Source organism: Podarcis vaucheri (assembly GCF_965113315.1).
Source record: "Podarcis vaucheri genome assembly, chromosome: 3".
NCBI lineage: Eukaryota > Metazoa > Chordata > Lepidosauria > Squamata > Lacertidae > Podarcis > Podarcis vaucheri.
In genome coordinates, this window is record NC_138761.1 from 71465317 (window position 1) to 71489285 (window position 23969).

At 41.5% G+C, this 23969-nt stretch overlaps 2 protein-coding genes and 1 long non-coding RNA gene across 5 annotated transcripts; 2 read left to right on the plus strand and 1 right to left on the minus strand.

Moving 5' to 3' along the window:
- The first annotated feature begins 1356 nt into the window (after positions 1 to 1356).
- LOC309529055 (amine sulfotransferase-like) lies at positions 1357 to 10569 on the plus strand. 3 transcript variants are annotated; one of them, XM_082216754.1, is made up of 7 exons: positions 1357 to 1506; positions 6248 to 6392; positions 7442 to 7650; positions 8190 to 8316; positions 9081 to 9175; positions 9847 to 10027; positions 10366 to 10569. In XM_082216754.1, exons 2-7 carry the CDS (start codon positions 6251 to 6253, stop codon positions 10488 to 10490), a joined length of 879 nt encoding a protein of 292 aa, XP_082072880.1. In that variant the 5' UTR covers positions 1357 to 1506; positions 6248 to 6250; the 3' UTR covers positions 10491 to 10569. The 3 variants fall into 3 exon arrangements, with proteins under 3 accessions (XP_082072880.1, XP_082072881.1, XP_082072879.1); XM_082216755.1 differs by having other exon boundaries at positions 1394 to 1510; XM_082216753.1 differs by lacking the exon at positions 1357 to 1506 and adding an exon at positions 6030 to 6154.
- Positions 10570 to 15315: 4746 nt separating this feature from the next.
- Positions 15316 to 22984, plus strand: LOC309528684 (amine sulfotransferase-like; the record flags this gene model as incomplete). The annotated part of the gene is made up of 7 exons (XM_082216289.1): positions 15316 to 15465; positions 17037 to 17185; positions 18836 to 19044; positions 20639 to 20765; positions 21532 to 21626; positions 22218 to 22398; positions 22779 to 22984. Exons 2-7 carry the CDS (start codon positions 17044 to 17046, stop codon positions 22982 to 22984), a joined length of 960 nt encoding a protein of 319 aa, XP_082072415.1. The 5' UTR covers positions 15316 to 15465; positions 17037 to 17043.
- On the minus strand, positions 19360 to 20124 carry LOC309529060. Its single transcript, XR_014218058.1, has 2 exons — positions 20029 to 20124; positions 19360 to 19933 (listed from the first exon to the last, which is right to left on the minus strand). It is a non-coding gene; the product is annotated as an uncharacterized lncRNA (long non-coding RNA).
- Positions 22985 to 23969: the final 985 nt, after the last annotated feature.

Sequence of the window (23969 nt, forward strand, 5' to 3'; positions counted from 1 at the left end):
AAAGACAAAAAAAAAAATAAAAAAAAAATTGGCCACAACTTTATTAAGTTTCAGATGTAGGGAGACCTTGGCTCAGGCATTGGGCATTTATCCTTCTCAATCCCCAGCCGGGGATCTGGGACACTTTAGGATTATCCAGAATATGTGGGGGTTGGGTTGGCTCTGGAGAACATATGTTCAAGCAGAGAGCCCACCCCCTGTTTCACCACTGTTGGGGGGGCAATGAGAACCTCTTGGTGTATGGCCAATGCCTCCCCTCAAGACCCCTTTAACGGGGAACCCTGGTATCACTGCCACAAGGGAGGCGTGGGTCACCGCTTCACACCCCACACCATTTAGGAAGATAGACTAAAGGATTCTGCCCAAGGCCTGAAACCACCACCCAAGGCCGCAAAATCTTGTCGCCACTGCCACTTTGGAGGTAAGATTCACCTTCTGTTGTGTGGGCAGGATGGCCCCTCCCCTTACCTGGCCAATCCCCTGGCAACGCCTCCCAAGGTGGGATTGGGCGATTGGTGAGGTAGGCGGAGACCTCCAGGTATCCAGTCTAGGGAGGATGAAGCCAGCCCAAACTACCAGGAGTCGCACTGGGATCTGGGGGTCTGCGTGTAACCACGCAAAAGGTGCCCCCATTTGATGTCAGGAGCGGTCATTGCAGGATAAATTTGGACAGTTTAGCAAGGAAAACACAGGAAGCCATCAAGTGCATTTTCTATGCAAAGGTATTCCTGAAAACATTAGCTTTAGATGATAAACAAAAACAAAATGAGCCATTTCTGCATGTGGCATTGTTTACTGGGAAATAGCTTTCATGGAATTCTGACTATAAAGACTGGGAGCTGTCCATCTTGATGTGGACTCTGAAAATCCTTCAAAATCTTTGAAGGGTGGGAAAGATTGCTGCCAATCTGTTGGATCTGAAAGTTTATTCTTGGACATGAGTCATGTTTGATCTCAGATAAGCTGTGTGCAAATGAAAAAGGTTCCTACTTTTCTAAAACAATCAATGCTAATTATTTAGTAAGTTTTATTAAAACGAATAGGGACTATTTTGGAGTTAAAGTTGGTGTTATTGGGTTGTAAGTCAGTGCAGGCATGTGTGTACAAATAGACATCCATTGGTCAATCTCAGATCTCTCTTACCATTTGAGCCCATTTTCTACTAGTGGACCAGATGTAATACTGCATTTATTTCTTAAACAGGCAAAGACCACTGTTGAGCTTGGCTGTTCCTTGTGCAAAAAAACAAGTTCTTCACCTGTTATTCTTTACATTATCAGCCTCGATGCTCCTGTATTACCTCTCTTTTCTTACATAACATGCCAGGAATGATTTACTAAGGAGGAGCCATCGGCTTAATCCAACCCTTATTATCTAACAGAATTCTATAAAGCAATCTCCTACAGAGCTCTGAACTTGAGCCTTGAAAAGCTGAAATACTCCAAGCTGCAAAAGAGATCACTCTCTCCCTCTCTCTCCCACACTTTTCGGCTCTAAAAACAAAAGGTAGGTAAGTTTTCTTGTAATTTAAACTTTCCAGGGAAAGGCAGGACTACTAAATGACAAACAACTAATCTACTCTTTCTTGCAAGAGTTCTGAGGGGCAACAAGATGCATGGAAACTCTTGTCACAGTTCATATTCTTTTCTGGTGTCACACAGAGTGCACCACTTGTGCTACCAGAGATTAAAAGTTTTTTTAAGGGGACTGAATGTGAACTCCAATTGTGCAAGCAGAACCCTGCTCATTTATATATTGGAAAATCAACCAGAGTATTTTTCTTGTTACTATTTTGTACATATACAATGTTTTCCACTAAAAGATTGTTGTATTTCTTAGCAATGACACACAAGACTTATATAGAGAGTTAAAGTGATTTTTAGGCTTCATGGCACTTTATTTCTTTATCAATTATAAGCACTGACTATTGTTATTTCTTTTATTTACTTTATAAGCCATCCTTTCATCTAAAATATCACAAGGTGTTATATCTCATAGAATCATAGAATCATAGAATCATAGAGTTGGAAGAGACCACAAGGGCCATCGAGTCCAACCCCCTGCCAAGCAGGAAACACCATCAGAGCACTCCTGACATATGGTTGTCAAGCCTCTGCTTAAAGACCTCCAAAGTAGGAGACTCCACCACACTCCTTGGCAGCAAATTCCACTGTCGAACAGCTCTCACTGTCAGGAAGTTCTTCCTAATGTTTAGGTGGAATCTTCTTTCTTGTAGTTTGGATCCATTGCTCCGTGTCCGCTTCTCCGGAGCAGCAGAAAACAACCTTTCTCCCTCCTCCATGTGACATCCTTTTATATATTTGAACATGGCTATCATATCACCCCTTAACCTCCTCTTCTCCAGGCTAAACATGCCCAGCTCCCTTAGCCGTTCCTCATAAGGCATCGTTTCCAGGCCTTTGACCATTTTGGTTGCCCTCCTCTGGACACGTTCCAGTTTGTCAGTGTCCTTCTTGAATTGTGGTGCCCAGAACTGGACACAGTACTCCAGGTGTGGTCTGACCAGAGCAGAATACAGTGGCACTATTACCTCCCTTGATCTAGATGCTATACTCCTATTGATGCAGCCCAGAATTGCATTGGCTTTTTTAGCTGCCGCGTCACACTGTTGGCTCATGTCAAGTTTGTGGTCAACCAAGACTCCTAGATCCTTTTCACATGTACTGCTCTCAAGCCAGGTGTCACCCATCTTGTATTTGTGCCTCTCATTTTTTTTGCCCAAGTGCAATACTTTACATTTCTCCCTGTTAAAATTCATCTTGTTTATTTTTGCCCAGTTCTCTAATCTGTCAAGGTCGTTTTGAAGTGTAATCCTGTCCTCTGGGGTGTTAGCCACCCCTCCCAGTTTGGTGTCATCTGCAAATTTGATCAGGATGCCCTTGAGTCCATCATCCAAGTCGTTGATAAAGATGTTGAATAAGACTGGGCCCAAGACAGAACCCTGTGGCACCCCACTAGTCACTCTTCTCCAGGATGAAGAGGAACCATTGATGAGCACCCTTTGGGTTCGGTCAGTCAGCCAGTTACAAATCCACTGAGTGGTAGCATAGTCAAGACCGCATTTTACCAGCTTCTTTACAAGAATATCATGGGGCATGTTGTCAAATGCCTTGCTGAAATCAAGGTAGGCTACATCCACTGCGTTCCCTTCATCTACCAGGCTTGTAATTCTGTCAAAAAACGAGATCAGGTTAGTCTGACATGACTTATTTTTCAGAAATCCATGCTGACTATTGGTGATCACAGCATTCCTTTCTAGGTGCTCACAGACTGTTTGCTTAATGATCTGCTCCAGAATCTTCCCTGCTATTGATGTCAGACTGACTGGGCGGTAATTATTTGGGTCCTCTCTTTTCCCCTTTTTGAAAATAGGGACAACATTTGCCCTCCTCCAGTCTGCCGGGACTTCGCCTGTTCTCCAGGAATTCTCAAAGATGACTGCCAGTGGTTCTGAGATCACATCTGCCAGTTCTTTTAATACTCTTGGATGCAGTTCATCTGGCCCTGGAGACTTGAATACATCTAAACTAGCCAAATATTCTTGTACTATCTCCTTAGTTATTCTGGGCTGTGTTTCCTTTGCTGAATCATTTGCTCCAAATTCTTCAGGTCGGGCATTGTTTTCTTTATCGGAGAAGACTGAGGCAAAGAAGGCATTGAGTAGTTCAGCCCTTTCTGTGTCCCCTGTTTGCATTTCACCATCTTCTCCTCTGAGTGACCCCATTGTTTCTTTGTTCTTCCTTTTGCTACGAACATACCCATAAAAGCCTTTTTTGTTGCTTTTAACCTCTCTAGCAAGCCTGAGTTCATTCTGTGCTTTAGCTTTTCTGACTTTGTGTCTACACGTGCTGGCTATTTGTTTGAATTCCTCTTTGGTGGTTTCCCCCCTTTTCCATTTTTTGTACACATCCTTTTTAAATCTTAATTCAGTTAAAAGTTCTTTAGATAGCCACCCTGGCTTCTTTAGGCACCTTCCATGTTTCCGTCTCATTGGTATTGCCTGACGTTGTGCTTTTAGTATCTCCCTCTTAACAAACTCCCAGCCATCATGAACTCCCTTTCCTTTTAGTATTGTTGTCCATGGGATCTCACCCAGCACTTCCCTAAGTTTTATGAAGTCGGCTTTCTTAAAGTCAAGAAATTGAGTCCTAGTATGCTTGGCTGCTCCTTTCCGCTGTATAGTAAACTTCAGAAGAGCATGATCACTCGCGCCTAATGATCCTTCCACTTCTATCCCACTAACCAGGTCATCAACATTGGTTAGGACCAGATCTAAAATGGCTGTTCCTCTTGCTGCTTCTCCCACTTTCTGGACAATGAAGTTGTCTGCAAGGCCAGTGAGGAATCTGTTTGACCTTATGCTCTTGGCTGAGTTTGACGTCCAACAAATATCCGGGTAATTGAAGTCCCCCATTACTACTATCTCCCTTCCTTTTGCATGCTTGGCCATCTGTTCCAGGAAGGCATCATCTATGTCCTCCGTTTGGCTTGGGGATCTATAGTAAACTCCCACAATGAGGTCTCTGTTATTCTTCTCTCCCTTAATTTTGACCCAAATGCTCTCACTTTGGCTTTGAGGATCTAAATCTTGGATCTCTTCACAGGTATACACATCCTTGACATATAACGCCACTCCTCCTCCTTTCTTGTCTGGTCTGTTTCTCTGAAATAGATTGTATCCCCCCATTATTACATTCCAATCGTGGGACTTATCCCACCAGGTTTCAGTGATGCCTATTATGTCATATTTAGTTTGCTGTACCAAGAGCTTAAGCTCATCTTGTTTATTTCCCATGCTTTGCGCATTAGTGTACAGACATTGAAGTCCATTAATCATTCCTCCGTGTCTCTTATTTAAGGATTTTTTCCTCCCACCACTAGGTCCGCGTGCTGTTTGCTCCATTTGGTCTATGACATTTGGATGATCATCTTCATTAATTGATAGACTCCTACCTTCAGGAGCACTGTCTCCCTCCCCCAATTTGGTGCATCATCGATTTGGTGCATCATATTATATATTATGAACTGAAATGTTCCAACAGGTATAAAAGACAAGCAACACACTGGCGACAACTTTGGTTTCCTCAGCACCCAATGGAGCCTTGAACTTTCTCCCATAACAATTCCGCGCCTCCTTATACCATGCACTGAGCCCACACTTACAAGTGCCTTCCTTGTCAGACGCTACGTGAGAGGAGAGAAATTGGCGCAGGGAGGAGACAAAAAAAGCTATTTTGCTATTATGGTAGTGGTTGTCTCAGTACTGGAACGCCTGCCCAATAGGGCCCATTGTATGTGTAGTCCACTCTCTGTATTATCATAGATGAAGCTGAGGGCAGCATTCCCTCCATGTAATGTCCTTGGGCACCACATTTCAGCAGCAGTTTCAGTCAGAGCTGGCAATGGAAGCCAGATGGGCATTGAGCAATATCTTTCTCTTTACCACCCTGTCTCTCTTTCCCCTCTTCAACATCCATTCAACCTCAAACATACACAGAGCCATGTGTCCCTTTCATCCAGCATCCACTCATTTTGCAAACACACATGCATGCACTGTCTGTCGTTGAGAGAGTAGAACAGAAACAATCTCTCCTATGACCCCAGGAACAGTCAGAGGCTAACAATGAAAGGAAAACTGGTTTTGCCCTAGGCAGGCAAGAAAATATGTCATCCCAATTTCTTGAAGCGGATCAAGAACTCAGGAGGAAATGGCAAGAGTTCCCAACAGACTTCAGTCTTTCATTTCCCCTGGATCCATTTCCAGGGAGCAGTTTTTGCTTCCTTCCCACCTCCCCTGAGTACTAGAATGAGTGTCAGAATAGCAACACTGATCAAACTATGATGCAAGGCAGCATAAAGTGAGGCCAAGGGCTGCTATTTTGCAAGCTGCACACATGCACTTGAGAAATAACTATGTCAGGGTGAAGGAGAAAAGCTTTATTGTGCAGGGGAAAGCCAGCTTTGAGTTGAAAGCAGCACCATTAACAAAAACAGACATAAAGTAGGAAAAGAATGCTTTGTTGCCTCAGTGATGAGCCAAGTCTCTGTTCTGAGGTGTAAATGATGGACCTTTATGTTGCTCACCTGTGATGGAAGAGAAGCATGGGATTCTGCTATGAGATATGCAAAAAGAGTAGGATTTCACAAAATGACACCTCTATTTCTTTGTGATTTCCCATTGTTGCATAATAGAGGTAACTGTTCTCTTCTCTTTATTCTTATACAGGCAATGGAACCAGATGAAAAATATGTTTTCAAATACAAAGGATTTTATTTCCAGCCCGATTTGGTTTCAGCGGAGTACTTGGATACCCTGGAGGATTTTGAAATAAGAGGCAGTGATGTATTTTTAGTCACTTATCCAAAGTCAGGTAAGAGTGCATTTTCATAGGACGAACTATGATTGCTATTCAACCATGATGGATACCCACATATATGTAAATAGTATCCATATTATACTAAGGCGAGTTTAAAACCAAATGCAAAATTGAGGTGAATATGGGTAGTGTAGAACTTACCTGGTTACATAAAGGAGAACCGGGTCATGTTTGTTTTTTAAAAATAGGAAATAATGTGTTTTCCACTGGTGTCAACCTGTTTGAGGTTTTGAAAACAACATAAATACACATCAAAAACATTCAAATTTGCTTGCTAAGGGTTTATTGTATTTACTGACTTTCAGGATTTTGTATGTGGTTGTAAAATAGTGTTTGTAAAATTCTATTCTTAAAAAGCTTTCATACTGTGTCTCTTTATTTCAGCATTTATCTGCCACAACTTTGCCAGTATCAGGGGGGTCGTATCCAATGCAGTTGTGCCCCACATGCATTAACTTCCAGCTCCCCACCAGAATTTCCTTCACTCTTCTTTGGAGTATTTTGGAGAACCAGACAACCTTTTTTTATTATTATTATTCCCTGGACTTTGACAATCATTTGTATAATGTGCTGCGAAGAATCTGGAATAGAGCTTTTGGTAGCTTTCTGAAAATTAAGGGAAATTATTTGCCAGTTTTGTTCTATCTTCCCAAATCCTCAAATTCTATGAAGCCTTTAGCTGAACTTCGCCTTTCTCATCCAAAATGGAAAGGAAGCCTTGGTCAATCTTCCTCAATCACCCATTGCTGCCCTTATTGCAGTGGTGGTCTGTGTGACACCAAACTTTAGTGCCCCCCACCTCCCACTTTCTATTTTATATCATAGTGGTGGCAACCTGTGCAGCCAGATCCCTAAATCTGCCTCTGCTTGCTGTGTTTCCCATGACTTCCTTCCTCTCCCTCATTTCTTGTCTTTAACAGTGTTGCAATTCAACAGTAAGCTCCTCGATGCTGAAACATGTTGTTCTCAGTTATTTCACTCTGTAAAGTACTAAGCACATTCATGACAATGAAAGAATGAAATAGGCTTATTCTCGTTTATAGGCACAATATGGACCCAAAATATTTTGAGCTTGATTTATCATGAAGGTCATCGAGATGGAACCGAAAAAGTCGACTTACTAGACAGGGCTCCGTGGCTGGAGTACAATATCCGCAATATGGATTATATCAGTCGTCCATCACCTCGCCTCTTTGCTTCCCATCTACCCTACTATTTAGTACCCAAAGGATTAAGGAACAGAAGAGCAAAAGTAGGAAACAGCACATTTATTATTTGATCATATTTAATGTTTGTCTTGCCTTCTTTGAATGAACATCTCAGTTTCCGTTAACATTTCTCCGTTTTTGAGGGCAGTTCATCCAGCTGCAATTCCTTTCTCCATATGAATGAGTAATGCTCTGTGCATCCTGAGCTTAGAATAATTCCCATGACTCATAAACAGCAAAGATTTTATGCTCCATCTTAGTAAAGGTCTTGGAGGATGCCATCCAACACACTTAATAAGAATAAGTTCATTCAACACCATAGGATTGCTCTGTGCATGTGACATTCATGTTGCAAAAGAGGGTGATGCTGCCAGGGATATAAAGCAACTTGGAAGCACCAAGAATCCACAAGAAGAGATATCTGAGATCCATCCATTTATTATTTTAGGCATATATATCCCTCTTCAACAACTTGGGTCCAGACACATTTCACAACCACAGAAATAACTACAGAACCAAAACAAAAGAGACAGCAGAAACAATAAGATCAGCAATAGAATAGAATTTGTTGTTATTCCTGCAGGTTGTTTATGTGGCCAGAAACCCAAAGGATGTCTTGGTTTCCTTTTACCATTTTTCCAAAATGGCAGTCAAATTTGAAGAGGTAGAAGATTTTGGAATTTTCATGGAGAGGTTTTTGGCTGGAAAGGGTAAGGAAGATTTGCTATTCTAAAATGAATCACTTTTGTCCCTTCATCTTTATCCTCTTTTGACAACAGATTAAAGAAATTCTCTTTGTGGTAAGGAACGTTTTCACAATGCCATGTCTGATGCCCTAGGTTACTCTGAGGAAATTCCACATCCATGCATCACAAAGAGTCTCCAACTAAGACTCCAACTACAGCATTTTATGCCACTGATGACTAGTGTCCATTGATGGTAGGGAATAGATCTAGCCAACGCCCAAAGGAAATCAGGTGGATTTATATTCTCTTTGCATCAGGATGCAGCAGCTACAAATTATTACAAGGTGGAGCCCCTAATCCTTAATCAAGTGTAGAGATTTGTGTCAAGTAATAACTAAGAAACCCTGACACGGTCTCTTAAATGTTGCAAGTATTAACTGCCACACCATATAAGGAAACTGGCAGTGTGGGAAGGAAGGGGGCTGGAGGAAGGCTAGACTAATCTCAGCCCACCTACCACTCTCTCATCACACTGGGATGGGAAGCACAGCAGGAAGCCTTAAAATGCAGAACTCCTCTGCAAATTCTTTCTCTGAGAAAGTGTTTGGTGAGGTTGGGTGGTATTAGTTCAGCTTCTGTTTAATGGTTTGCTCCACTGCTGGTTCTTAAAAGGATTCCTTTAAATTGTTTTGATGGTGTTTATACGTTTGTACTGCTCATCTCTGAATATTTTTCAAAAAAAATCACCTGATCTACATTTTATTCCAACTCAACTTCTTTCTCATCAGTACTTGCAAGTTCATGGTTGGACCATGTGGAAGGCTGGTACACTCACAAGGATGACTTCAATATTCTATTTCTTACCTATGAAGAAATGAAGAAGGTAAGTTATCAAAATGCTATCTAGTCTGATATTAAGCATCCTTCAAAACTCTCCTTTACAAAATGGAGGAAGGAAGCAATATGATCGTTTAAGTGCCCTCTTGCTAGTTTCATTTCCTTTCTAAAGTTTTTTTTAAAAAAGATTTGTGGGCCATGGAATTAGGAGCACCTTTACAGACCCTAGACTGTGAATATTGTTCTGTAACTATTTCCCCACACTATAAATAAAGTGTCGTGATCCCAAGCAAGATATTTCATTTCACAGGCCCTCTGATGCTGAGGAGAGATGTCACAGAACCTCCCTTGTGTCCGCAACAGGGGCATTTATTTATTTACTTGTGGGCTCAATTGAAAGAGCTGCCCCAGAATATAGTGCATTCTGCATGGCTCATGGAATAAAAGCAACAATGAAAGTGTTATAATATAATATAATATAATATAATATAATATAATATAATATAATATAATATAATATAATATAATATAATATAATATAATATAATATAATAATATAATATAATGCAATGGCAATTATTACAAACTAGGCAAAGAAACATGCAGGCTGCTTGTTTCCCTTGCTTGTTATCCTGCCTATTCCATGAGTTTTAGTCGCTAGGCTGTCAGGTTTCTTTATTGTAAATGGCCTGGCATTAAAACCACGTTCCATTTCAGGATCTAAAAAGCTCTGTATTGAAACTATGCAACTTCCTGGGAAAGAGACTCACGGAAAAGGAGGTGGATGCTGTTGTGGATCAGGCTACATTTAATAAAATGAAAGCAGATCCCAGGGCAAACTATGAGTTCATGCCACTGGATATGCTGGACCACAGCAAAGGACCTTTTCTTCGCAAAGGTAAGTCAGTGGCAGTCCAACTGAATTGCCGGTGCTTGCAAAATCTCAAACTTTGATAGGCACCAAGAGATGGTGATTTCATTTTCCCAGTCTTCATGAAACTCTCAGTTTCTGGTGTTTCCTAATTTTAGAGTTGTTCTATTATGTACTTTCACTGTTTTCCCCCTTCTTCTAAATATGTATATTTAAGGGTGGCATATTTGTCTTTCCAATCTAGAGTGTGGAAATTTTTTCACACTGAGGGACATATACCCAGCTAGGGATGGAATATATCTGGAGTTATGGATATTTATTTGACCACCACAATGCCCTTTCTTTCTGTCTGCTTCCTGGGCCAGGCACTGTTGGAGACTGGAAGAACATGATGACAGTCGCACAAAGTGAAAGATTTGACAGTGTTTTTAAGAAGAGAATGGAAAAGCTACCCTTCAAGTTCTGCTGGGACATCAATGAGGAATCATGAGTCCACCTTTAGCTTGGAAGGATGAAATAAAGTGTGCTGTATGCATTTAATCCAGCCCTATTTATAAGATTCAGCAGAATATTCTCATGTGGCTTAATAGCTTCCTAATGTTCAAATATGTGCATTAATGTTTTTAAAACACCACAATAAAATTACATTTGTACTGTCCGCTTCTTCTCTTTCTACATTACAACATTTCCTAATTTCTAATATCTATTGGGATTAGTAATTGTGTTTTAATTTGGCAATGTTATAATGAGGCTACCATTGGATTATTGTAATTGAAATTTAATAAAAAATATTGCTAAAATAAGCAAACTAACCAGCTATTGGTGTCTCAGATGCACTGGTACAGGAAGCGGGGTGCAGACCACCCCGGGTGTCATTATTGAGGGGGGGGGTCACATTACTGTGTGGCCCCCCTGGATGCTCACCGCTTGCCCAGGGAGAAGGCCAGTAGTCTAGAGAACAAGCCTGCTGTGGAACAACCTTGATGCCTCTTGCAGTCAGCAAGAAGCCTTCTCCTTCAGGAGAGAGGACTAGAGTAAATTGGTTGCTGAGCCATTGCCAATGCTGCCTCCATCTCCAAGGACACACAGATGCTAACACATGCAAAAATCCTTGCAGACCCAACCCACTTGAAGGGATGCTTGTTTGCTTGCTTGTCTCCTTAGAGAGCTTAGGGCCCAGGTATTCTTGGAACAGGCATTGGACATATCAAGGGAAAAGGCTGCACTTTGCCACGTCCTGAAGGTCTAGGAAAACTTAGACCTGAGAGCAGCGATCAAACACATCAGGCCTTAGGCAAGGTCTCAGGAGCTCAGAGGAGCACATCACTAGTCCCAGCCTGACCCCATTGCCCATCTCTGAGAAACTGGGCTGGAGCTGACAGCAAAGCAGTGAAGAAGCCCTCTGCGTCCTACCCCCACAATCTATGTCAAGAAAGACTGCTTATGCCATCTTGCTGTATGCCACCCCAATTTTGAGCAGTGCAAGATTCCCTGGGTTCCAAATGCTCTTTCTCTCAAAAAGGGTATGTGGCAATCCCAATTTGGGAGACATTACACTAAAAGAATGTGCATGTTGATATTGGAACCTCCCAATAAAGGTGCCGGATTCTGCTGCAGCAACTAGGGATGGCATTTTGTGACAAACTGGCGTTACAACTATCTATTTGACCACCACAGTGCCAGGCCCTCTTGGAGACTGGGAAAAAATGATGGCCATTGCAAAAAAATTAAAGGTTTTCAGAGTGTTTTTCAGGAGCAGATGGAAAGGCTCCTCTACAGGTTCTGCTGGAACATCAATGCTGATTCCAGCTTGAGAATATTTATACAAACTTTTTCTCTGTCTTGCATGTGTGTACCAATTGTCCAAATTTCGAGAGATTTGCTGCAGTCCATATAAAGCTGTGTTGGAACCAAGCAAACAGTATTCTGAATGGAGTTGCTTGCTCAGGTCCTTCTCTAGAATAGGATGTGCATATCTTGTAGTATCTGTCAATCCATGTGTTGCAAATAATTGCTTGAGAGCTGTGATTGTTGGAACAGATGTTTGTGATTATTTGAAGGCATTTTGAGTGGAAGAACAACAGGCAAGAAGTAATTTCCTTATAATGGTCCTACAAAATCAATATGAATTCGTGATCATTCGTGATCAGGCAAGAAGTAATTTCCTTGCAGTAGGCGTGGGAGGATCCATCTCCGCTTTCAAATATAAAAACTGCCTCTGCCTCTTCTAGTTTTTAAGGGTGTGGATGAGTGAATCTTATCCATTTGGGTTTCCTCTTAGTTTCTCACATTTCCAGCATTCTTTTTGGTTCACCATATTTCTGTACCAGTTTGTGCAGAAGAAGAGAAAAAAAATCATGAAAAATTGTCTGCATTTTAGTGTACATTTCTGTTGATATACAAATAATGCTTAATACAAAGATTAATATATACACACAATATTTTTGTTAATATACTAAATTTTGCATGATATTTTCAGTAAAATATACATTCTATTATCAGCATAATATCATAAACACTTTCCCCTAAAATACACACATAATTTGGTTGGAAAGGTGTACTGCGTAATCTGAAGATGTGTGAATTTTGATGGATGAACTGCAGCTGTGTTTCTGTTCACATACCGTTTCAGGAAGTTGAAATTAGGTGGACTTGCATTAAAGCATTAATCAGATTACTCCCCATGCCTGCTCTGGAGTATTATTACTGTCTGCGTGGCAACTAAAGCTGATGGATAAAGGACATCAGGAAACCAATATCTATCGGTCAGGAATGTTTGTATGGGCTTTGAAACATCTATCACTCCAAAATATGAAGTCAGTATCATTTATCAGGAAACACAGCTGAGATTTGCCATCATTTGAAATAAAAAACCCTGCAACCATAAAATAAACTGCAATTTCACAATCTCTCTTTTTTTAAAAAAATTTTTTTATTAAGTTTTCCATTTTAACAATCCAATCAAATCACATTAAATATTCCAAATTATACAAATATATATCATAAAGTCCAAATATTTTGCCAAATTATATTTTCTTTGTTGGGAGTTCCCATGCTTCAAGTTCAGTAGGGTCCAATCATCTCATATTTCTACTTCTTTGATTGTCCACTAGTCCCTTCTTTAAATCTTCTTGTTATTATCCTTCTTCTTTCATAGCCTCTGAGTTGTTTCCACAGGCGAGCTGAAATGATCAATGTTATACTTCTGTGTGAACTTTGTATGACTCTCCCCCCCTTTTTTTGCAGCTGGTAAGTCTTTTATTTGCAGTATGTCCTCACACGCTAGTATTTATGCCGAATCCATCCAAAAGTCCTTCTCGGGTGGCAGACGCCATCTTATCTCAGTTCTGATGAAATAGAATCTAGGCGTTTGCTCATTAATTTTCTCAGACAGGTTGCAGCAAACATTAGTCTTTCCAGGGAAGATTTGCCAAATCGAACTTGAGACGCAGATATAATAACAAAGTAAGAGCTCGCCTCCCCTATTAATCTATTAATCTCTGCAGCACAGTCTGTCTCGTAATGGCAGATCCCGATTAAGTATTGCGTCACAAGAAAGTCTTTTATCTTCTTCCAAATATTTCAAAAAACAAAGGCTTTACTTAATATTATTATTTCCACACAGTTTATGTTTTCCAATCTCACTTGCTATAAGTAGTAAAAGACGGTTCTTCTGGGGGTGTTGTTAGGTAGTATCGTAGTAAGAAAACAAACTGGCTTAGTTGTTGTTCTTTGATGTTATCTTTATTCCAATCCGTCACACTCAGCATCTCAGTAGCTGGCTTAATTAGCAGATAAAATACCCTATCTTCGCTCGAAGCATGTCCATAAATCTTATCCAATCTTTTATCTTAAGAAATGGAACTTGGAGCGCTCATGAAGACAGTGTCCAGGAGATCCGAGCTCACTTCAGGGCTTTCCATCCAGTGCCCCCACCCCCTCCTTCTTTTCGAACTCGGGGGTGGTTTGTGGGCAGCTGCGGATGAGACTGCATCTTCCCTTCCACTGGGAAGAAACCTGGGAGGCTGATGACTCCCATCTCAGCCCCTTAATTACCTCGTGTGAGCTGGAGAGATGGTATTGTCGGCCATCTTCCATGGCGCCCCTAGTAGAGCCCGGCGCTTTCAGAACCTCAGGGGTGTTGTATAAAAAACACACCCTGTGAGTTTGTGGGGGGGAAGCTGAGGTATGGGAGGTAGACAAAGTTGTGGAGCTGCCCAAGCCCAAGACATTGAAAGCGGTTTGCAGGATAAATTTGGACAGCTTAGCAAGGAGAACACAGGAAGCCATCAAGTGCATTTTCTATGCAAAGGTATTCCTGAAAACATTAGCTTTAGATGATAAACAAAAACAAATGAGCCATTTCTGCATGTGGCATTGTTTACTGGGAAATAGCTTTCATGGAACTCTGACTATAATGACTTGGAGCTGTCCATCTTGGTTTTATAGTAGTAGTAGTAGTAGTAATAAAAATAATAATAATAATAATAATAATAATAATAATAATAATAATAATAATAAATTATTTATATCCCGCCCATCTGGCTGGGTTTCCTCAGCCACTCTGGGTGGCTTCCAAACGAATATTAAAAATTATACAGCATCAGACATTAAAAACTTCCCTAAACAGGGCCACCTTCAGTTGAATTTTAAAAGAAAAATAGTTGTTATTTGCTTTGACAACTGCTGGGAGGGCATTCCACAGGGCAGGAACCACTACCGAGAAGGCCCTCTGTCTGGTTCCCTGTAACCTCACTTCTTGCAGCGAGGGAACTGCCAGATGGCCCTCAGCGCTGGACCTCAGTGTCCGGGCAGAATGATGGGGGTGGAAACGCTCCTTCAAGTATACAGGACTGAGGCCATTTAGGGCTTTAAAGGTCAGCATCAACAATTTGAATTGTGCTCGGAAACATACTGGGAGCCAATTAAGATATTTCAGGACCGGTGTTATATGGTCTCGGCGGCTACTCCCAGTCACCAGTCTAGCTGCCTCATTCTGGATCAAAACAAAAAGGGATTAAGTTGGTGTTATTGGGGTGTAAGTCAGTGCAGGCATGTGTGTACAAATAGACATCCATTGGTGAATCTCAGGTCTCTCTTACCATTTGAGCCCATTTTCTACTAGTGGAGCAGACGTAATACTGCATTTATTTCTTAAACGGGCAAAGACCACTGCTGATCTTGGCTGTTCCTTGTGCAAAGAAACAAGTTCTTCCCCTGTTGTTCTTTAGATTATGTGCCTCGATGCTCCTGTGTTACTGTTCTTTTCTTGCATAACTTGCAAGGAATGATTTACTAAGCAGGAGCCATCGATTTAACCAAACTCTTATTAGTTAACAGAATTCTATAAAGCAGTTTCCTTGAGAGCTCTGAACGTGAGCCTTGAAAAGCTGAAATACTCTAAGCTACAGAAGAGATCGGTCTCTCCCTCTCTCTCCCACACTTTTTGACTGTAAAAACAAAAGGTAGGTACGTTTTCTTGTAAATTAAACTTTCCAGGGAAAAGCAGGACTACTGAATGACAAACAACTAATCTACTCTTTCTTGCAAGAGTTCTGAGGGGCAACAAGGTATTTCATCAGATGCATGGAAACTCTTGTCACAGTTCATATTCTTTTCTGGTGTCAAACAGAGTGCAACATTTGTGCTACCAGAGATTAATAGTTATTTTGAGGGGACTGAATTTGAACTCCCATTGTGCAAGTGGAACCCTGCTCATTCGGCATGGGATACAACCCTTAATTTATATATTGGAAAATATATTTTGTACATACAATGTTTTCCACTAAACAATTGTTGCATTTCTTAGCGATGAAACACAAGACTTACATAGAGAATTAAAGTGATTTTCAGGCTTCATGGCACTTTATTTCTTTATCCCTTTATCCCTTTTAAGCAATGGATTTTATTTTTATTTAAATGTTTATAAAACACCCATTCATCTCAAATGTCACCAGGTGGTATATTTCCATTTGGTGCATCATATTATATATTATGGCCTGAAATGTCCCAACAGGTATAAAAGACCTGGCGACAACTGGCGACAACTTTGGTTTCCGCAGCACCCAATGGAGCCTAGAATTTTCTCCCATAACAATTCCCCGCCTCCTTATACCATGCACTGAGCCCACCCTTGCAAGTGCCTTCCTTGTCAGACGCTACGTGGGAGGAGAGAAATTGGCGCAGGGAGGAGGCAGAAAAAAGAAGAAGAAAGAGCTATTTTGGCAGTGGTGTCTCACTATGGGAACACCTGCCCCAACAAGGCCCATTGTATGTGTAGCCAACTCTCTGTATTATCATAGATGAAGCTAAGGGCAGCATTCCCTCCATGGAACGTCCTTGGGCACCACATTCCAGCAGCAGTTTCAGCCAGAGCTGGCAATGGAAGCCAGATGGGCAGTGAAGAATACCTTTCTCTTTGCCACCCTGTGGTCCCCAAGCACATCTATGGTTTGGTCCCAGGAAGCCCGGAATATACGTCACCCCAATTTCTTGAAGCTGATCAAGAACCCAGGAGGAAATGGCAAGAGTTCCCAACAGAGTCTGCCTTTCATTTCCCCTGGATCCATTTCCAGGGAGCAGTTTTTGCTTCCTTCCCACCTCCCCTGAGTACAAAAATGAGTGTCAGGATAGCAGCACTGACCAAACCATGATGCCAGGCAGCATAAAGTGAGGCCAAGGGTTGCTATTTTGCATGCTGCACACATGCACTTGAGAAATAACTATGTCAGGGTGAGAGAGAAAAGCCTTATTGTGTGGGGCAAAGCCAGCTTTGAGTTGAAAGCAGCACCATTTTAAAAAACACTTAAAGCAGGGCGGGGGGGGGGGAGAATGCTTGGTTGCCTCAATGATGGGTCAAGTCTCTGTTCTTTAAATGATGGACCTTTATGTTGCTCACCTGTGATGGAAGAGAAGCATGGGATTCTGCTATGGGGTCTGCTAGAGGAGTAGGATTTGACAAAATGACACCTCTATTTCTTTGTGATTTCCCATTGTCGCATAATATAGATAACTATTCCCTTCTATTTATTCTTAGGCAGGGAATGCAACCAGACGAGAAATACCTTCTCACATACAAAGGATTTTTTTCCTCGCCAGTATTTACTTCAGTGGAGTACTTAGATTCCCTGCAGGATTTTGAAATAAGAGACAGTGATGTATTTATAATCACTTATCCAAAATCAGGTAAGAGTACATTTTCGTACGTTGAACCATCATTTCAATTCAACGCTGACGGATACCCACATATATCTACATAGTATCTGTATTATCCTAACACAAGTTTAAAACCAAATGCAAAATTGAGGTCAATGTGGGTAGTATGGAACTTACCTGCTTACGGAAAGGTGAACTGGGCCATGTTTTTTTTTGTTTCAAAAAAAAAGAGTTGAGATAATGAGTTTTCCACCAGTGTCAACCTGTATGAGGTTTGGAAAACAACATAAATACACATCAAAAACATTCAAATGTGCTTGCTAAGGGTTTATTGTATTCACTGACTTTCAGGATTTTGTATGTAGTGGCAAAATGGTGATTGTAAAATTCTATTCGTAAGAACTTTCATCCTGTGACTTTTTATTTCAGCATTTATCTGCCACAGATTTGCCAACAATAACGAGGGTCCGTATCCAATGCAGTTGCGCCCTCCATGCAATAGCTTCCACTTCCACACCAGAACCTCCTTCACTGTTCTCTCCCCTTGTGTCCCCAGTGTTCCCCAAATCTGCCTTGGAGGGTTGGTGGGGTGGGGAAGACACAATAACTGGGAGTGGGAGAGGAGAGGGGGGGAATTTCAGCACTGTTCAGGCATTTAGGACTTGGGTGACATGAAGAAAGGCTTCTGCAACTGCCTTTTGCCTATTATGTTTGTCTCACTGGCCATTTGTCAACATTCCTTTTTCTGGAATAAATTGATAAAAAAATCATAGTTTGAATGTGCTGAATCAAAGTACTTTGGAGAATCAGACTACCTTTTTTTTATTCCCTGGACTTTGTCTATCATTTGTATAATGTGCTGTGAAGAATCTGGAATAGAGTTTTTGGTAGCTTTCTGAACAGTAAAGGAACTTACTAGCAAATATTGTTCTGTCTTCCCAAATCCTCAAATTCTGTGAAACCTTTAGGTGAACTTCGCACTTCTCATCCACAATGGAAACGAAGCCTTGGTCAATGTTCCTCATTCACCGTTTGCTGCCCCTATTTCAGTGGTGGTCTGTGTGACACCAAAATTTGGTGCCCCCCACCTTTCACCTTCTATTTGACATCATAGTGTTGGCAACCTGTGTAGCCAGGTCCCTAAATCAGCCTCTGCTTGCTGTGTTGATTCCCTTCCTCTCTCTCATTTCTTTTCAGTGTTGCAATTCAAATAGTAAGCTCCATGATGCAGAGACATGTTGTTTTCAGTTATTCTCTTTAAAGCACTAAGTACATTCATGACAATGAATGAAATTAAAGTAAAGGGTAAAGGTACCCCCAACCGTTAGGTCCAGTCGCGGATGACTCTGGGACTTTGTGCTCATCTCGCTCTATAGGCCGAGGGAGCCAGCGTTTGTCCACAGACAGCTTCCGGGTCATGTGTCCAGCAAGACGAAGCCGCTTCTGGCAAACCAGAGCGGCTCAAAGAAATGCCAGTTACTTTCCTGTCGGAGCAGTATCTATTTATCTACTTGCACTTTGATGTGCTTTTGAACTGCTAGGTGGGCAGGAGCAGGGACCCGTCGCGGGGATTCAAACCATGACCTTCTGATTTGCAAGCCCTAGGCTCTGTGGTTTAGACCGCAGTGCCACCCGCATCCCCATATAAATGAAATTAAGTAAACTTATTCTCTTTTATAGGCACAATATGGACCCAAAATATTTTGAGCTTGATTTATCATGAAGGTCATCGAGATGGAACCGAAAAAGTCGTCTTAATAGACAGGGCTCCGTGGCTGGAGTTCAATATCCGCAATGTGGATCATGTCAGTCGTCCATCACCTCGTCTCTTTGCTTCCCATCTACCCTACTATTTAGTACCCAAAGGATTAAGGAACAGAAGAGCAAAAGTAGGAAACAGTACATTTATTATTTGATCATATTCAATGTTTGCCTTGCCTTATTTGAATGAACATCTCAGTTTCCATTAAAATTTCTCTGATTTTGAGGGAAGTTCATCCAGCTGCAATTCCTTTGTCCATATGAAGGAATAATGCTCTGTGCACCCTGAGCTTGAAATAATTCCCATGACTCCTAAACAGCACAGAGTTTATGTTCCACCATAGTAAAAGTCCTGGAGGGTGTTAAGAATAAAACAGGTTCTTTTATCTGAGATTCAGTGCACTTCAGGCAGAACACAAGTAAACAGTCAGACAACCAATATATTGGAATTTCTACATAGCATTGCTTTGTTGAGTAACAAGCAGAACACATAACAAGATAAGGGAACATGCACTCAGTCACTCACACAATCACACATACACTCACCACTCTTCTTCTGGATTGGGTGGGCAGACAGCGGGATCCTGGCTGCATCCGACACACCAACCCTCCTGAAAAGCCCGATCTTATATAGTCCTTTTTGATGCACATCTGAATATTGGCATTTCTCATTGCCTTTGACATGTTCTTGGCAGTCCTCCACCATTAGCATGTTCTTGGCATATCACAACTCTCATGGTTTGCGCCTGGTCTTCTGTAACTTTTGGCACAGTACGATACTCATTTTTTGTAACTAGCATTGCACAGCCAGTCTTTATGTTTCCTTGCAGATACAGTACTTTTGCCAGAACATGCACATTCCATTCGCTCTTTGATCAGCACAATTTATTAATAGTTAATCAACAGCATCCATTTTATGTGGTGGTCTTCAGCCATCTTTCAGCCCATTCAAAACATGGCATTCGTTATGCGAGTACTTGGAGCTCGCAAAGCTGACAGATGCACTACGAGATAAACCTAAAAAGATGATGAAAGAAGAATGGGAATGTATAAATAATTATCTAGGGGATAAGGGTTCAACAAGAAAGATCTGGTTATGTTTAGAATGATACCTCATAGAGAAATGTTCCCTGATACCAAGATGAGGGATTCCTTGGAATGCAGATAGAGAGAATTGATAAAAATAATGATCTGTTGTGACCTTGATGTAGATGAGCCTTCCTGTGTTCTGGCACCACCTCCTCTTCTTCTTCTTCTTCTTCTTCTTCTTCTTCTTCTTCTTCTTCTTCTTCTTCCCTTTCCCTTTCCCTTTCCCTTTCCCTTTCCCTTTTTTTCTCATACTTCTTCTTATGTTTTATGCCATGTACTTTGATATTTTTTGTTGTTTTTTAGTTTTTTCATTATTATCATTATTAAGTAATTTTCTTTTGTAATTTTGGTTGTCTATATTTATATGTATTTGTTTAAAGCAAAATAAAAGTATTTTAAAAAAAGAAAAAAATGGCATTCGTTACAAGGGTGCCATCCATTACACTTGATAAGAATAAGCTCATTCGACACCATAGGATTGCACTGTGCATGTGACATTCATGTTGCAAAAGAGGGTGAGGCTGCCAGGGCTGTAAAGCAACTTGGAAGCACCAAGAATCCACAAGAAGAGATATCTGAGATCCATCCATTTATTATTTTAGGAATCGAAAGAATTTGTTGTTATTCCTGCAGGTTGTTTATGTGGCCAGAAACCCAAAGGATGTCTTGGTTTCCTTTTACCATTTTTCCAAAACTATGGTCAAATTTGAAGAGGTAGAAGATTTTGGAATTTTCATGGAGAGGTTTTTGGCTGGGAAGGGTAAGGATGAATTGCTACTCTAAAATGAATCACTCTTGTCCCTTCATCTTTATCCTTTGACAACAGATTAAAGAATTTCTCTCTGTGTTAAGGAACCTTTTCAGAATGCCATGTCTGATGCCACAGGTTACTCTGAGGAAATTCCACATCCATGCATCACAAAGCGTCTCCAACTGAGACTCCAACTACACCATTTTATGCCACTGATGACTTGTGTCCATTGATGCAGAAGGAAGGGTATAGATCTGGCCAACTCCCAAAGGAAATCAGGTGGATTTGTATGCTGTCTGCATCAGGATGCAGCAGCTACAAATCATTACAAGGTGGAGCACCTAATCCTTAATCAAGTGTAGAGATTTGTGTCAAGTTAAGTCAGAAACCCAGACAGTGTCTCTAAATGTTGCAAGTATTAAATGCCACACAACATAAGGAAACTGCCAGATTGAGAAGGAAGTGAGCTGGAGGAAGGCTAGACTGATCTCAGCCCACCCATCAATCTCCCATCACACTAGGATGGGAAGCACTGCAGGGAGCCTTAAAATGCAGAACTCTTCTGCAAATTCCTTCTCTGAGAAAGTGTTTGATGAAGGTGGATGGTATTAATTCAGCTTCTGTTTAATGGTTTGTACCACTGCTGGTTCTTAAAATGATCCCTTAAAATTGTTTTAATGGACTTTATATGTTCGTAGTGCTTCTTTCTGAATGTTTTTTTTTTTAAAAAAAATCTGATCTACATCTTATGCCAAATCAACATCTCTCACATCAGTACCTGCAAGTTTATGGCTGGACCATGTGGAAGGCTGGTACTCTCACAAGGAAGACTTCAATATTCTCTTTCTTACCTATGAGGAAATGAAGAAGGTAAGTTATCAAAATGCTATCCAGTCTGATATTAAACATCCATCAAAACACTCCTTTACAAAATGGAGGAAGGAAGCAATTTGATTATTCAAGTGCCCTCAGCTGCTGCTTTCCCAGCTGGTCTCGCTTCCTTTCCAAAAGATTTTTCAAAGCCAAGCAGGCCATGGATTTGGGTGCAGCTTTCAAATCCTAGACTGCAAAAATGTACTGTAACCATTTCCCCTGAGGGATTATGGGGCTATAAATAAAGTGTCAAGATCCCAAGCAAGATATATCATTTCACAGGCCCTCTGATGCTGAGGAGAGATGTCACAGAACCTCCCTTGTGTCTTCAACAGGGACATTTATTTATTTACTTGTAGACTCAGAACTGCATAATATAGTGCATTCTGCATGGCTCATGGAATAAAAGTACCATAACAATGAAAGTGCAATATGATGCAATGGCAATTATTCCAAACTAGGCAAAGAAAGATGCAGGCTGCTTGTTTTCCCTGCTTGTAATCCTGCCTATTTCATGAGTTTTCATCACGAGGCTGTCAGGTTTCTCTATTGTCGGTGGCCTGACATTAAAACCACGTTCCATTTCAGGATCTGAGAAGCTGTGTATTGAAATTATGCAACTTCCTGGGAAAGAGACTGACGGAAAAGGAGGTGGATGCTGTTGTGGATCAGGCTACATTTAATAAAATGAAAGCAGATCCGAGGGCAAACTATGAGTTCGCTCGACCAGATCGCATGGACCACAGCAAAGGACATTTTCTTCGCAAAGGTAAGTTAATGGTAGAAAAAACTGATTTGGTGCTGCTTGTAGAATCCCCTACAGATTCACCTGATATTTACACTGATATGTGATAGCTACCAAGTAATGGTGATTTCATTTTTCCAGTCTTCATGAAACTCTCAGTTTCTGTTATTTCCTAATTTAAGAGTTGTTCTATTATGTACTTTCCCTGTTGTTTTTTCCTTGTTTAAATAGGAGGTTTTCCTCACAAAGCTAAGTTAATGGTAGATCACACTGACTTGGTGCTGCTTGCAGAATCCCTGACATTTTCACCTGACAATTGCATCTAGGGATGGAATATATCTGGAGTTATGGATATTTATTTGACCACCACAATGCACTTTCTTTCTGTCTGCTTCCTGGGCCAGGCACAGTTGGAGACTGGAAGAACATGATGACCGTTGCACAAAGTGAAAGGTTTGACAGTGTTTTTAAGGAGAGAATGGAAAAGCTGCCCATCAAGTTCTGCTGGGACATGCCACGAGACTTCCGGTTTGGATCGCCTGCAGTATGGGTGCGCGGAGAAGTTGCTGAACAACTTCTCCAAACTGCACAGGGGATTCTGAGGGGGTAGCGCAAAGGCACTGCGCCCCCCGAAACCTCAAGGGGGGCCCCCTTGAGGGAACCGCAGCCAGCAGCGTCGGAGTGACCCGAAGCTCTTTTGAGCGAAGGATCGGGAGACGCACCATGGTAAGCCCTGCGAACCCCCGTGCAGTAATGCCTCAAGCTCCCGCTGTAAACGGCGACAAATCTCCGTAAATTTAAAAGCAACCGGCTTTGAAGATAGAGCTCAAGACGTGTTAGATGCAAGCAAAACAAATTAAGGAGCCCGACCTGTTTTCCGGAGATAAGATGGCGCTGGGACGCTAATCGGGAGAGTGAAACAAAGAAGCCTTTACTCACCCGCAGTAGAAAGGAAGAAGGGAAAGTCCCCGCTGGGTGTCTCACGGGGCAAAAGTATCCAAAAAATAAAGTATTAATTTCGAAAGAAGACCTCAGAAACTTTGTATCGAATAGACTGTTGCTAAGGGTGGGACGGGAGAGAGACTTAAGAGGAGTGTGGAGAAGAACAAGGCGACATACAGAGAGAAAGACGGAGAAGGCAGGAGGGGTGAGGGAGAAAGAAAGGGAAAGCACAGCTTAAGAAACGGAAGAAGCGAGCTCTAGCCCCCCCCCCAATATCTCCAACAGTACAGCCACTCGGATAGTGGTGTTAAAACATTTTCGGACCTCCGTCCCCCCTTTTGCTTGCTTTTCTTTTTTTCTTTTTTTTTTGACTCTTGCCGATCTCTGCTTCTACAACTTGCCAGCGGTGGGAGGAGAACTTCGCGTGATCTTGCGCACGTACGCCAGTATCTACCCCCAATGAGTTGCAATTAAGGGGGAACTCTGAAACCCGACAGGACTTTGTTATCCAGACTTTGGTGCTTGACTGGACTCTAACAGATACAACCTTAAGGAGCAGTAAAAGCCCCGCTTGTCTCTTTATCCCTGCCTGAAAATAGGAGGGGGACTCAGTCACTCCCTTCTCCCTTTGTTGATTATTCAAACCCGGCAGA